Source organism: Apostichopus japonicus, chromosome 9 (assembly GCF_037975245.1).
Source record: "Apostichopus japonicus isolate 1M-3 chromosome 9, ASM3797524v1, whole genome shotgun sequence".
NCBI classification, from domain to species: Eukaryota; Metazoa; Echinodermata; class Holothuroidea; order Aspidochirotida; family Stichopodidae; genus Apostichopus; species Apostichopus japonicus.
This window is the reverse complement of record NC_092569.1, coordinates 33615359-33631402: the sequence shown is the minus strand read 5'-3', so window position 1 is coordinate 33631402 and position 16044 is coordinate 33615359. Positions and strand designations below refer to the sequence as shown.

General features: G+C 37.3%; 2 protein-coding genes across 2 annotated transcripts in view; both read right to left on the bottom strand.

Moving 5' to 3' along the window:
• LOC139973187 (uncharacterized) overlaps positions 1-16044 on the bottom strand; it is a 207771-nt gene that overhangs the window by 134920 nt on the left and 56807 nt on the right. The gene's annotated exons all lie outside the window — the stretch shown is intronic.
• LOC139973824 (uncharacterized) lies at positions 8130-8712 on the bottom strand. The gene has a single exon (XM_071980698.1). It carries the CDS (start codon positions 8613-8615, stop codon positions 8130-8132), a length of 486 nt encoding a protein of 161 aa, XP_071836799.1. The 5' UTR covers positions 8616-8712.

Genomic DNA, 16044 nt, shown 5'->3' with positions numbered 1-16044 from the left:
TTGGCTTTTAAATATTGGTTGCCAAATTACCTCAATCAATATAAGGTGTTTTGGAGATGTTTGACAAAAAAATAATTGTTGATCATTTTAAGATACATTCTATTTCCTCATGTGTATTTTAATGATGAACTGATCAATATATATATTCGTACGTACTTGCCTGTATTGAAGAGTGTGTTACATTAGTGCGTTAATTGTGTAATGATTTACATATACCTGCCCAGCGAGCAAATATCCAAGTTGTCGTCAGTTATAAATTGTATTACTAAACATATTAAAAATTTCGTGAAAAGCCAATTTTAAAGTGTTTTGATTGCTTTTAATGAACTGTTACAATACTGAGGTTTTGTTAGCTCGTTTATAAAAATAAAAAAATAGTTAATTTGCGTAAAGCTGCTATATTTATGTACACGAAAAACCTGTGAATACTTTAATTTTGACATATTAAACTTCTGTGTATAAGAATTTTTTTTTTTTGCGGAATACTAAATCCAACAGATTGATCATATCAGTATAACATTTTAAAAACAGCAATTTAGATATTAAACTTATTCAAAGTTTAATTATCATTTCCCGATGTATATATGTTTTTTTTTTAAAAGAATGGCTGAACTTTGCCATTTTATCATAATAGTTGGGCGTTCATTTTGACGGAGAGATAAATGTTGTATTCGGAAAATATGAATAGTTTTATGACTTGACGAAACAAATTAACATTGTGAAGAAATAACTTCGTTGTTGAAATTGTAAGTTGTTTTATACGTTCGGATTTTACACTTCATGCTATATTTTCTTGATAAACATATCATTATTTCACAAGTTATCATAACGTTATTTTTCTTAGCATAGGTCAATGGATACTTCATCATATGTAGGGTTTGGAAACCCTTATGCTCTCGTTACAGACCGTTTAGGCTTTCACTCAAGATGGACGAGAAACTTGTTGTATTAAAAACAGAATTGTGTGTATTTGAGTTATATTTAAGGTATACATTAAGACATTTCATTATGTATGTGTTTTGAGTATGTTTTAAGTTCTAATCCAAGGGATTCGTGTTGATTTTAAGTAGTTTGGTCTCTAAAAAGACATGTAAAAGGTAGATGTACTACGTAGTTAAATTATGTTGTAGATTTTCCATTTACGTGTTTGTTTGATTCTCAAAAAAATCATCGATGTAATTCATAATTGTGTATCAACAATGATACAGAATGGACAGTACGAATATTTGGGCCACATAAGAAAATATAACGACAAGATAATAAATGCAATGAAGTAATACAGAGAGATAATTGTGTGCAGAATAATGCTCGATAATGCAAAACATCCCCCCAAAAATATCTAAGTTTCAAAAAAGTTAGATTTGAATAGAGCGGATAGCTCACGAATCGTAATATTTCTACAAATACTCGAGGTAAGTCAGCGCAGGTAGACCGTTGTTATATTTTATGTGTAGAAAAAAGGGTAAGTTTTTAATCTGAAGTTAATGAAATACTGAATTCCAAATTGTAAATCAGTGAAAAAGGTATACAATTAAAATAAATGAATTCAATTTTACTTTGAAGAAATTAATTTCATTTTATTAATATTTTAGAGACTTAAAAAGCAGCAACACGGCCAAGTCGAAAATACATTTGCTTCGAAGTTCGCCATTGATCCAAAATGAAACAGAAAAATGGGTGCACGAAATAAAGGAGATACTTGCTGACCTTCTGAGAGAGTGACATAAGTAATGAACGTGAATTCGTTACCCAAGGAGGGACCCTCATACGTACAGATGTCCAATTACACTACGTTATATATCAGTCGGTCACATTTAAGATCCATAATCTATGTAATGCAATCTAGTGTGTCACATATCGACATCTATATATAATGTAAGTGTCATTATTATTACAGGATAAATATGTGCTTTGTTTACCAAGAAGCTTCTATATCTCGAATTGTTAGTTAGATATTAAGAACTCGCGATTCAACCACAAGAAAAGGATAATAATTGTTCTTTACATCTCACACAATAAATGTCAAATTATCAGTATTTTGACCAATACTGGATTAAATTACTATATTTTCATTTTCTAAAGGTTATCACATATGTTTACGAATTAACATATATTAAGTCGAATATGTGTGAGGATGTAGTAGACAGAAATAACAACGGATTTTGTGTTTCACCAATGGTCTGGTGGCACCATGTATTTAAACATGAAATTAGATATAATTGGTAAAATCAAGAGGGCAGTGGGTAAGACTCAAGAGAAACCCCCTGACACACTGCAAAGAGAAGAAGTAAGTAAAAGTGAAAAATAGGAAAAATGACTATACGGTATATATGCACTCTAGAGGTAAAATATTAACGTCACCTAAAACCAAGGCCAAAAAGGTGTACATGCACGGACATCGTTATGACATCTTTAACTTAACTAGCAGTGGTATTAATCCAACGTATAACAATACATAGTAGAAGTAGCTGCGACTATAAAGTCCCTGATACGTCTGTCAATAACAACAACTCAATACTAAACAAAAGGGTATTGTCCATATACGGCTTAACTACCAAACATATATACTGCTTTAAGTTATAACATTTTAGTAAAACAATACTAACTCGGATAGTGCATGGCGAAATTAATACAAACCATTGAAAACAGAGGGCGCTCTCCCAGAACATAATCTCAACCTCGTGTATGTGAGTCTCTTACGTAACTGGCTCCTAGAATTATCTCTATAATCTCTATAATACATTCCTTTAAAATATGAATATGAAATCGACCCTTAAGTAATACCTGTAGATTATTTATAAAGATACATCTTCAATAAAACAAGTGAAATATAAGTATATGTAACCCACAGTATGTCTACTCAACATAACGTTAGAATAGGGCTTCCCTATACCGGCATAATCTGTACAGTAGGATAGCGTACCCTAGCCAAGCCTTACCGATACGAAAATGGTCGATAATATTAAGTAAAATATACGATCACTGAATAACTCCAGTGCTACAAGAACTTAACAAGTTAAAGAAAGATATATTTACATCCAAGTGTCAACAATGTGATTGTCCAAGTGCATCACATGCTCGTTTATTACTTAGAACTAAAACTCTCGATAAACTATTCGTGCTTGTTGATTCGTCTTGAAATATATAGTGTGCACGCTAACTGAGCTATTCCCAGCTGGCTATATTGGGTAACACACAAGGACCCTTTGTTCGAGCCGGAAATGACTCATGGCTACTTGCCATGGAACGCACAGATTCCCTCACACTCCCCTGCTAAAACTATGATTGAAATTATTACTAAACAACCTTAAGAGTGAATACAAACATTCAGTGAAAAACATACATAACATGAAATACAACTGTTAACACTTTCCTTAAAGTATTGTAGTAGAGGTACCAGAAAACAACTACAAATGACTTAGGACACACTTTTCTGGAAGAGGCACTTCAGAAAGTAACAGCAATCACTGAAAAAGAGAAAAGGTTAATAAAAACAGCAACAACTGAGAGTATTCTAAAATACTTTCAGTTCAAGTAAAGTTGACTGGCTATTTACAATATCAACGCTGGTAGCCAAAGATTGGAAAGCAGAAATCCACTGGAATTTTCTACTGAATTTTTCTAGTAATAACTTTTACTAGTAACAACTTTGAACTGAAACTAAAACTTTTCAGAACTGATTTTGGAGAATTAATAGAAAATGTAACTTGAAGAAACACATATTTTTAGAATGTGTTAGGAGTAGAAGACTCTTTTAGGTAAGGGATGCAACTGCGTCCAAAATTTGTTTTGACCTATCATGGATAGACTGCAGTCGCCTCACTCGCCTGTCTAGACTCTCAGTCGGGTTTGTCTCTAAGAAGTTAGTTTGGACACTTCGTGGTTCATGGTACAGGTTTCTGTGTCTTCCTCTACCAGATCTCATGCTTCGTCATGGTTGGTCATCATAGTCTCTGTCACTGGTGCTACTGTCTGAGTTGGTGGAAGGACGGTGTGGTGGAGAGCAGTCATCATCAGTCGGGGAAACCTCAGGCTCCTGGTAAACGATCGGACACGGCTTTATCTCTCGTCGATGAACAGTTTTCTCTTCACCAGTATTGTCGACAAGCTGTATGGTGTAGCTTGCTTTACCCCCAGGTCTTCCAATAATCTTGTATATGACAGGGCTCTATTGATCTTGAATTTTGTGCCGTCCTTGAGGATGAGACCGGAGGTACACTCTGGTTTGCAATGCCAAATGTTTTTCCTGAGCATCCCTGTCATATCTAACCTTTCTCTTGGCAGCTTCACTGGTCATACGCTCCCCTGCTTTCTGGTATGCCATCCTCATGGTTTCAGCGTGATTTAGTAACCATTCATCAGTTGGACTGTCATCATCAGAGTTGTCAGAGTTGGCATTGAGCAGGAAGTCCACTGGAAGTTTTGGTTCTCTGCCAAACATAATGTAGAATGGAGAGAATCCTGGGTGTTCCGCAGCATTGTATACATACAGCACTTCTGGTAGATGTTCGGACCATCTCCGTTTGTGGTTTGCAGGTAGAGTTCTCAACAGGTGATGGAGAGTACGATTGAATCTCTCCACCTGCCCATTTCCTTCAGGGTGATAAGGAGTACTTCTTGTTTTCTTTACCTGGTACATGGAACATAGGGAACGAATTAGTGATGATTCGAAATTTCTGCCTTGATCAGAGTGTACACGCTGGGGAACTCCAAACTTGGTGAACCTTTCTCTCACCAGTACTTTAGTTATTGTCTCTGCAGTTTGATTCCTGGTGGCTACTGCCTGTGTATATTTTGAGAAAACGTCAGTCATCACCAAAACATTTTCTCGACCAGTTGTGTCCCTCTCAAGGATGGTGAAATCGATTGCCAATATCTCGTTCGGTCTGGTAGCGATCATGCTCCGCAGTGGATCTTTATTTCTAGGACCCATTTTAGCTTTAACACAACGGTCACATTGGTCACACCAAGAAGTAACATGTTCAGTCATCTTGGGCCAGTAATATCTACTCCTCACCAATCCAAGGGTCTTGTTAGACCCTTGATGCCCAGCCTGGTCATGACATGATACAAGGACATCATTCCTGAGAACACGTGGGAGGATCAGTTGCTTTTGCTTGTCCTCGGTTAGCCTGTACAGCAGCCCATTAATGGTCTTGATCTTGTTCATCTGCCGACACTGCAGTACAACATCTTCACTCTCATGTGCTCGTTCGTAAGGAGTAGGTTTTTGTTTGGTTGCAATGTAGTGCAGGAGTCGAGCAATCGACTTATCCTTCTGCTGCAGTTCTGCTAGCTGTGTGTTGTCACAACCCGGGAACATAGGTAAAGATGTAAGGGCACTGACATATACTGGTTTCTCTGGGGTAGGTGTGTGTTGAAGGTTGGCAGGAAGAGTAGTCATTCTGGCTGTATGCACATACTTTGCAGACGAAACATGGTTATATTGAACTTTATCCACAGGTCTCCGGGAGAGGGCATATGCTGCTTGGTTGCTTTTACCAGGTTTGTATGCCACAGAAAATTCGAAGGCTGTCAAAGCTCCAACCAAGCGTTGACTTACTGCATCTAGCTTCGCAGACTTAAGGTGGGCAAGAGGGTTATTATCAGTATAGATAACAAATGTTGAGCCTAGCAGATAGTCTCTAAATTTCTCTGTTATTGCCCACTTCATCCCCAGGAGTTCAAGTTTCATACTGGATTACTTCTCCATGTTGCGTTCTGGTCCACGCAAGGTCCTGCTTGCATAAGCTATGACACATTTTTTTTTTCCGTTTTGGACCTGTGACAGCACTGCGCCCAATCCAAGGAAGGCATCAACTTCCACTTCAAAGGGCAACTTGAAATCACCATAGGCCAGTATTGGTCTTGAACATAATTAGCTCTTCAGAGTGTCAAAAGCTCGTTGGTGCTCCGTCTGCCAGGTAAATGCTGCACGTTGGTTGTTCTTCCTTTCTTTCAAACAGTTAGCAACAAGGGCATGCAAAGGTCCAGCTATTTTAGAAAACCCAGGAACAATCTCCTGTAGAAGGAACAGAAACCAAGATATGACCTAAGCTCCTTTACATCTTTGGGAGTCGGCCATTTCTTCACAGCATCTACTTTCCCTGGATCTGTCATTACTACATCTCTTGTCACAATATGACCCAGGTATTTCACTTCAGGTTTGAACAACTCACATTTACTTGGTTTGATTTTTAGTCCAAACTTCCTTAACCTATCAAAGACTAGTGAATGGTTAGTGAGATGTTCTTCGAATGACTTGGAATAGACAAGGATATCATCCAGATAACAGAGAACGCACTGAAAGAATTGGTCACTCAGGCAGGCTTGCATTAGGCGTTGGAAAGTTCCCGGTGCATTACACAACCCAAAGGGCATTCTGTTATACTCAAACAGACCAAATGGTGTGGTGAAACTCGTTTTAAATCTGTCAGCTTTGTCAACTGCCACCTGGTGGTAACCAGCCAAAAGGTCTATGGAGGAAAACCACTCTGCTCCATGCAGTGCATCTAACGACTCATCAATCCGAGGTATTGGGTATGAATCCTTAATGGTCTTCTCGTTGAGTCTGCGGTAATCCACACACAGCCGTAATGAGCCATCTGTCTTACGGACAAGGACGATAGGAGAAGCAAAGGGACTAGTACTTTTACTTGTAACTCCTGTACCCAACAACTTTCTGACATGTTCCCTTACTTCCTCTATTTGTGAAGGAGGATTTCGTCGATATGGTTGCTTTATAGGAGTTTCATCTTTCAGGTAAATTCGATGGGTAACCTTGTCTGTATAACCTAGATCAGTGTCTGCGGCGGCAAAAACATCAGAATTCATCCGAAGCAGATTCTCTGCCTGTTGCCATTGCTCACTGGAAAGACCACTCCAAAGTAATATTGACATTTTGGATTCTGCATCTGGTTCTCTGTCCATCTGGATGTAGTTGATGTCTGCATTGAGCCTATTTATTCCCTCGAAGTTGACACTGCCATCATCAACACTAAGCTACACTTCTTCTTCGGAAAGGTTTACTACCTGAAGATTGAGACGAACTTTACAGGCAAAAGTCAAGGTGCAGCAGACGGGCACACCAGCAGGTAGGTTTTCCACCGGCTCCACAATAACCTCAGCAGCCTCTGAACATACAGGACCTGTCACTGGCACTACAATGGCAGATCTCGCTGGAATTCTGACCTTTCTACTTCCTGCAACTTTGACAACACCCTGGACTACTTTGGCTTTTATCTGAGGTTGATGAGTTGAAGGCAATTCCAAAAGTTGTGCCAGTTGTTCTGGGGCGCAATGGTTCAGAACATTCATTCATATCAGCATACATCCTGGTTTGGCTAATCTAACTACCAGAATGTCCCGCTCAGGGATTGTAATGCCCCCAAGTTGGACATCTGACAGGAAGAAACCTGTATAAGGAATGTCTGTATTGTTGGCAGCTCTGAGATTCAACCAGTTCAACTGTTCCAATGGAAGGTGCCCAAGATACTCCTGGAAGGTCTGCTCAGGTATTATAGTGACCTGAGAGCCTGTATCTATTACAGCCTCTATCTCCACATCCGCCAACTTCACCGTCACGATCGGCCTGTTCCCCACCAATGCTGTCTCTGAAATCGAGCCTAACTTTAAACAGTTGTCACCCAGTACATGGCTCCTGTCGCTGGGTGGTTCTAGTTTGACGCACTAGAGCTTACAACTACAGGACTAGGACATTCACTGGCGTAGTGTCCCAGCTCCTGGCACCATCTACATCTAATCTCTGACCTGTCTCGTTTCGGTCTTTTGGTGAATGTCCCCTTTCTGGCAGATTGGTCCTCCAGTCACTTAAACCGTGCATTAAACTCAAACTGTTGCTTACGCACAGCTTCAACTGCTTCAGTTTGTTTGGAAATTGCTGATGAAAGGCTTTCCAAAGTGTCAGAGAGCTTGTCTCCGACTGTCTCAGCAAAAGAAACAGCTGCCATCCTCTTGTCATGGCTGGGAGACTCATCTTTCCCCATATCAAGGGCCCAGTCTCTAAGTTGAATGAAGGACATGTGACCTTCATCTTTCATCAGTCTCTTCAACTCTCTGCGTAGGGTTTTGTCTCGAAGTCCATCGCAGAACTGTTCCCTTATGGTTTTCTATGGTTTGGGGATATCGTCAAGGGTAGACAGCTTCTCTGCCAGCGCCATTAATCTGAAGGCGAAGTCAAAGGTGGACTCTCTGTCGCCTTGGGTACAGTTGTACACTCGCCTCATCAGTGAGCCAAGAGTGTACCGTTCTCCGAAGGTTTCTTGAAGGACATCTAGTATTTTGTCAGGGTCGGAGCTCAGCTGACTAGGCCGGTGGCGTATCTCTCGACGTGCAGGACCATCTAAATGAGCAATAAAGAAATCTGCAGCACTTGCTCCAGTCAGCCTCCGCAGTTTCATAGCCGTCCTAACATCTTCTACAAAGCTTTCCACCTGACATCCATCAGATACAGAGAACGATCGGAGCTTCTTCTCCGGTGGAAGAACATAAACACTGTTGGGTTTCTCACTTTGTTTGGTTGCTTTGGCCACCTGTAGCTCCATAGTCAGCTCATCTAGTCTCCTCTGGATCTCCCTCACTGCCTTTCCAGACATCTTTCTTCACCACTACCCTCTTGATTTGATTAAAATTTTCAAATTTTGCCACACATCCTACTTCTGGCACCAAATTGTGAGGATGTAGTAGACAGAAATAACAACGGATTTTGTGTTTCACCAATGGTCTGGTGGCACCGTGTACTTAAACATGAAATTATATATAATTGGTAAAATCAAGAGGGCAGTGGTAAAACTCAAGAGAAACCCCCTGACACACTGCAAAGAGAAGAAGTAAGTAAAAGTGAAAAATAGGAAAAATGACTATACGGTATATATGCACTCTAGAGGTAAAATATTAACGTCACCTAAAACCAAGGCCAAAAAGGTGTACATGCACGGACATCGTTATGACATCTTTAACTTAACTAGCAGTGGTATTAATCCAACGTATAACAATACATAGTAGAAGTAGCTGCGACTATTACGTCACTGGCACGTCTGTCAATAACAACACCTCAATACTAAACAAAAGGGTATTGTCCATATACGGCTTAACTACCAAACATATATACTGCTTTAAGTTATAACATTTTAGAAAAACAGTACTAACTCGGATAGTGCATGGCGAAATTAATACAAACCATTGAATTTGGTCAAAGGGAAGGAAAATATCTTAGCTATTATGCATACTATCACTTTAAGGCTATATCTGTACTATCCCTTTAAATGGGTAGTCATGACCTTAAATATGATAAGAGAAAATATCTCTAAATGGTTAAAAGTAAAATAAGAGAAAGAATACTGATAATATAGAAAAAAAAAACACTTAGAAATAAAGATGCACATGGTGAGGCTATGCTGTTATGTTACGTTAGGTAACTACACGTTATGAACCTCATTCTTGTATACATACACAATACTATAAATTTAACGTTGCATGGGCGCCGCCATCTTAGCTGAAACAGAGGGCGCTCTCCCAGAACATAATCTCAACCTCGTGTATGTGAGCCTCTTACGTAACTGGCTCCTAGAATTATCTCTATAATCTCTATAATACATTCCTTTAAAATATGAATGTGAAATCGACCCTTAAGTAAAACCTGTAGATTATTTATAAAGATACATCTTCAATAAAACAAGTTAAATATAAGTATATGTAACCCACAGTATGTCTACTCAACATAACGTTAGAATAGGGCTTCCCTATCCCGGCATAATCCGTACAGTAGAATAGCGTACCCTAGCCAAGCCTTACCGATACGAAAATGGTCGATAATATTAAGTAAAATAAACGATCACTGAATAACTCCAGTGCTACAAGAACTTAACAGGTTAAAGAAAGATATATTTACCTCCAAGTGTCAACAATGTGATTGTCCAAGTGCATCAAATGCTCGTTTATTACTTAGAACTAAAACTTTCGATAAACTATTCGTGCATTTTTATTCGTCTTGAAATATATAGTGTGCACGCTAACTGAGCTATTCCCAGCTGGCTATATTGCGTAACACACAAAGACCCTTTGTTCGAGCCGGAAATGACTCATGGCTGCTTGCCATGGAACGCACAGATTCCCTCACATATGGAACTGCAAATGATAAGCACTAAGAACCGAGTTTGTTCGTCGTTAAAATCTTTCTACTGATATGAAACATCATGCATGCAAAAGACGCTCTCAACGTATTAACATACTTTAAGACCAAATCGCTCGGAATCGTGACATATCAATATCAAACAGCACCTTTCGGATATTAGACGAATCACAGGGAAAGTAATTTCTGCTGGCCTATCAAGGAATATAGTATTTCTATTTAAAGATGTGGTTTTGTTTTTATTTACTGGGGTGTAACATTATCAATAATTTGATTAAAACAACAACAATAATATTGTTTTTCCACCTGATATTCATGGCTCGTATATTAACTACTGTTCATGTCCTGTAACACATGCTTTGAACACAAAGTAGTAATTGCTGATAATTATTGATACACGGTTGTGGGACAATACAGAAGTTGCTGTGTCAACCATCGGGTGTGAGTTCTTAAACACGCCATTAGATAATGAAGTCGATTCTAGTCGTTTTATGCTATCAGATAGCCTATGGGTATACCGGAACATGTCCTTTCTTCGTTCTCGTAATGACGAATTGGCGTAGTTTAAAGAGAGCTGTGAACTGGAATCACACGGTACAGTACCTACTTTACTTCAAACACATAACTAGTACAGTAACTACTGGTGCTACTTGTAACACATGTTACTACTTTTCATGTCCCACAACCGTGCATCATTAATCTTTCGTGTTCGTAACACGGTAACACTAGGTGGCACTAGTACTTACTGTGCTAGTTATGAGCATCGGCTGGTTTTTAACATATTATTATAGTATTTGTTACAATATCACTAATGCAGTAAACTGCTGAAATGATGCAATTCACTTTAAATGATCATAACCAGAAACTACCCATTTAATACGCAAATTGATGGACACCATAATATGTATTATGATTTAAAAGTACCTTAACTGCTTTAACGTTACACAATCATTTACAAGGTAATGCCTTTAATTTTTCTTTCTGGTATGTACAAGCTAATATATGCTAAACAACGTGGCTGGCAACTGACGATAATTTACGGAATCTGATGGACGTATAAATCGTATGATATCACGTGATTGAGCCACGTAGCACTGTTCCACGTGTTCAATATGATGACATCACAAGGAAATACATCTTGAATGATGACGAATCGTGGCTGGATTCTTTACTACAATGATACAAAGGCATATTGCCAGACGTTATTATCTGTGCCAAGAAATCGGAGTTTATACTTCTTGTGTTAATTTATTTGCATATCCCCTACCTCACATAACCTAGTATAGGTATATCACCTAGTTGTGATTACAGGATTGTATTCGGAACGTGGTGAGAGAGGATGAGAGTGAAGTATTATATAGGCCTAATAAAAGAGATCACATTACATTGTACTGTGTCAGACAAAATGTTGACACTGGATTAAAATGATTACTGATAGTCAGAAACAATCAAAGGTTGTACCTTCATATATCATCTTCAATGATATCGATGGGTGTATAGAACATGGTGATTTGGTCAAAATGATACAAACATATGTCTTTAGTATCTCTTATTGTAATATTACAACAAGGAAGTAGGCCGTCTCAATGACAATCATTGTGACATATCGGAGGAGAGCCATCGCCTCATACTTATAAATGATAAGCGCTTACTCAAACACATTTCTAGTAATATTTAAGAAAATTCGCCAACAATAACTCATTGTCGGAGTATTATTAAATTTCCCTCGTGTTCTTCACCATTTTCTCCCAATTCCGTCTAAGTGTTTTTATGTTTACTGTACGTAGTAGCCCATGGAAATCTTAACCTCTATTGTTACTGATGACTTATTCGATCACTATAAAGAAATAACATTCCAAAGACGTTTAGAATACTTCCACCTGTTCATGCAAGTGTTATGTCCCACCCTCTAACACAACAAAGATCACTTTGAATTACTGGTAGCAATTTGGTAAACAAATATTCGGCGTCCCATACTGCTTACAAATTCCTGTCATCGGACATATCGATTTTCACAGATTCTAGAATACAAAAATGAATATTCATGTCTTTTTGCAATTACCAATAACATGTATGTGAATAATGATGTTTTGATTTAAAGTGTCGTATATGCCTCCTTTGTATATATAATAAAGTTGTGCAGTAATGAGTGTTATTGGGATGCGTTAGGAATATGGGATATTGGAAATGGTTCTGTTAAAGTTAAACAAAATATAATTGGAAGAGCCCCCTCTATTCGATTCCGGTGGGTATGTGGATCGGGGACAACCTTTACAACATATGCTCTATGAAATACTTATTTGTGTAGTTGATAAGCGATTATTCAAACATATTTTTTCCCCTATAATTAACAATATCCTTTATTTTTTTTATATTTTCATTTATAAAATTAGTTTACATTGTCGGAACGTTGTATATGTTGTTCTAATTTTCCTAGTAAACACCTTACTTTGTTCGTGTTTATGAGAGTGGTAGTTTAAATCGCTAATACGAATTAATCATGGTAAGTTTAGTAAATAGCTGTTTCATTAAGCTGCAGACAGGTCTCATATTCTGTCACCAGTTTAATCAGTAAGTACTTAATAAAGGGATTGAATACTTCGTCCATAGAATTTTCGAGCGTAAAGTCACATAGGCCTATTTAAATAAAATATATTATAGGATGTTGGTGTAACTAATCACATTGTTTCAATTTACAACTTCATAGCACATTCCGATGATAGGGCAATTAAAAATTTTGTTCATATATTTAATTGTTCGACGTAATAGCACAAAAACTCTGACGTTATACATGAAAAAAACGCAAAAAATAAGCAACTTGGTACGTTTGTCTATGTGTGACATACATAATAATTCCTCAATGTTGTGTATTATTGAAATACAATTTATATTTAAACTAAGAATTAGTGCATAGTGGACCAAATTGTGTTTCACTTGACCCACACTTCATTTGACACTATGTTAATATTATACTCCGATACAAGAATAAAAAGAGGAAATTTTGACAATTTTCGACAAAAAGACTCATTTACCTATATCAAAATGTTCAAGTCTAAACGTGATATAATGTCAAGAAAGAAAACGCACAATTTAACATGATTATTGAATAAACATCATCACTTGTAGTTATACAATTGTACATTGGTACAATGGTACATCAACTGAATTTGGTATGTTGTAGTCTCTTAACAAACACTATTATCAGCCCAGGGTGCATATCGATTCTTCGTTTAAGTTTTAACTGACCCTTTTACAGAGTTGAGTTCCATCAATTAAAGTGACTGCGCTATATTGTCTAGGACAACGACATTGGGTCGATTCCCCAGATGCAATATACAACAAAAACATCCAATTTTGTTTTGACAATGTGTTCAAAATTTGACCTTTGGTGTTGAAAGTCATGAGTTCCTCTGTTGCATATATGAAGTTATAAAAAAAAAAAAACTTGGTTGAGTTATTAGATCGTTGAAACAATGCATTAACGTCAAATGTAGCTTAAGATTTATCAAATATTAATGGTGAATATCGTGAAAAACCTCAATAGCTATTGAAACATACTAAACACTCATTTTGTTTTGTTTTTTTTACTATAAAATATCACAACGAAACAGCTAACTTAGGTCATCTTTCGAGACACGTGCAATGTTCTTGTGTTGTATAAACTCTTCTATTTTTTTCTGTTGTATCTTTTAATTACATTATGTACCTGAATGTGTTGTAATGATGTAACTGTTGTTGCATGCTGACCAAGTTATATTATCCTAGGCTGTTAACATAACATTTTGAACCACACCGCAACCTAATATTCCAACGTTTTGTTCTCTCCACCATTTAAGATAATTATTGAGGAAAATCAACACCTTCGACGGGTGAAGAGTAAAAATGAAAATGTGGTATTCACTAGATTTTCCCATTAAACTATTATTCTTACTGGGTAAAATCATGATGTGAAAAAATAGGTCTACATAGTTTACTTTACAGTTTGGCTGCAGGAGTACGTTTCACTTTTAGTTGGTAGAGCCCCCTCTAACTGCTTCAAACATATTTTTATCAATATTTAAGATACATTTGCCAATATTAACGCAATCATTTATTCAATAATACTTCGTTGTAGGAATGTAATTAACTTTCGTATTCTTCATCATTTTTTCCCACTTCGTCTATGTATTTTGTTTTGGTTAACATAGTAGCCTATGTAGTTCCTAACCATTATTGTTATTGAAAACTAGGATATAAAATGAATATTCATGTAAAATTGTCTATTTTCAATCAAATATGAGTTGAAAAAAATCTTGTAATTTTCGAGTGTCGTTGACGCCACCTATGTACATATATTGATAATGTTGTACAGTTATGAGTAGGATTTTTCTATTTATTAATACATCCTTGCACTTTTTATTGGATAGGCGTTTGATGGAAAAATCCCTTAGATGTTTCTTTTATCATGACAGTTTCGACTTTCTGGACGCAAGGTAACGGTACATTGCCATTTTTACCAAATTGGCGGCGCATTCACATGAACTGGTAATTAATTTGGTGTCTACGTGTAGTAGGAAACCTTTCGCCTATTGGGGGAATATTTTGATAAAAACAATCCATTTCACGGACATGTTGCTGGTGCTACGGTGGCGCTTCAGTTCACAAAGGAAAGTTTTAGAACTTTGCGTCTAAGTTTATCATATTTTGTTTTGCTTCGATCACTTGAGTACGTAAGCATACTGGGTGTCATGTGGAAAGTGGTTGTACGAAGACGAAAATCCGTGGGCGTATAATGCTTTAGATCGATGAATAGGTATATCCATATGGTTCCTTGATAGCATCTGCAAACGCTTCCTGCGTACGTTTGATTTGCTCTGGAGGCATCTGGTTTGCCAAATTTGAGACTTGGTTTTTGTCTCTATGGCTTTTAAATATGACGATGTAATGTGTGATATTACTCGTTTCCTTTGCCAGTTAAAAAGAAATGTGATAAAGCTCATGGAAAAGTTTCATATGATCATCTTCCTATTAACATCATATCTATATGATGATTTCTTTTAGAAAACCAATCATTTATGCGTTGATCGTTTTGATTTGATATCATAATATGGTATAAAATAATCAACTTTTTGTAAGATAGGTCAAGATTTGCCTCAAATTCCGACAGGAGACCCTCAACAAAAGGATTTTAGAGAGGACCACAGACAGCTCCCTATCAGATGGCTGGTATTCCCCATAGCAATGCACAACCCTCTCAGGCGTATATAGGTAACTTCGGATATATTGGGAGAAATGAATCCGTTTTCAAATATCACCTTAAATATAAAGAAAAAACGTCTCAACTATAAAAAAGACAATAAACGCAAATGTCTCATGAGATATACTGTCATTTTAGCTTACGAATAGTTGAATCCTGATTACCACGCACACTACTTATTTAAAAAGATTCTGGCAATTTGAAATGCCAGATATAGAACGTCCAAAGAAGTAAAATAAAATTATATTGGCTCAACCCTAACGAAAATTGCCATCCGATTACTTCCCGGTTCTCCTTTTATTTAATTGTTTTGTATTAATGACAGTTCCAGAAAAGAGTTAGGGTTAATTGTTTTAAATACGTTACGAGTTTAAACACTACTATCACAACGTCATATTCACCGTATACAAACACGCTCACACTTCTGGTCAGGGCGTGCTCAAATTGCATTAAAGACGCACGTTACCCTTCTTCGGAGATTAAAGTCGCCTCCGCTAACTAGGTCAGGTATCATATCAAAAGCATACATCGGGTAACCTTTGGCGTAGACACTACGACTGATCTGATGGCCTTTGTCACTGAACATACTATTTAATCCCGAATACAGGAATGACGTAGCGATCATCCGTAAAATTAGGGCTTAACGGTTTCCATGGTA

Coding starts and splice junctions, on each gene's coding strand:
- LOC139973824 (XM_071980698.1), bottom strand. CDS start 8,615: ATGTCTGGAAAGGCAGTGAGGGAGATCCAGAGGAGACTAGATGAGCTG.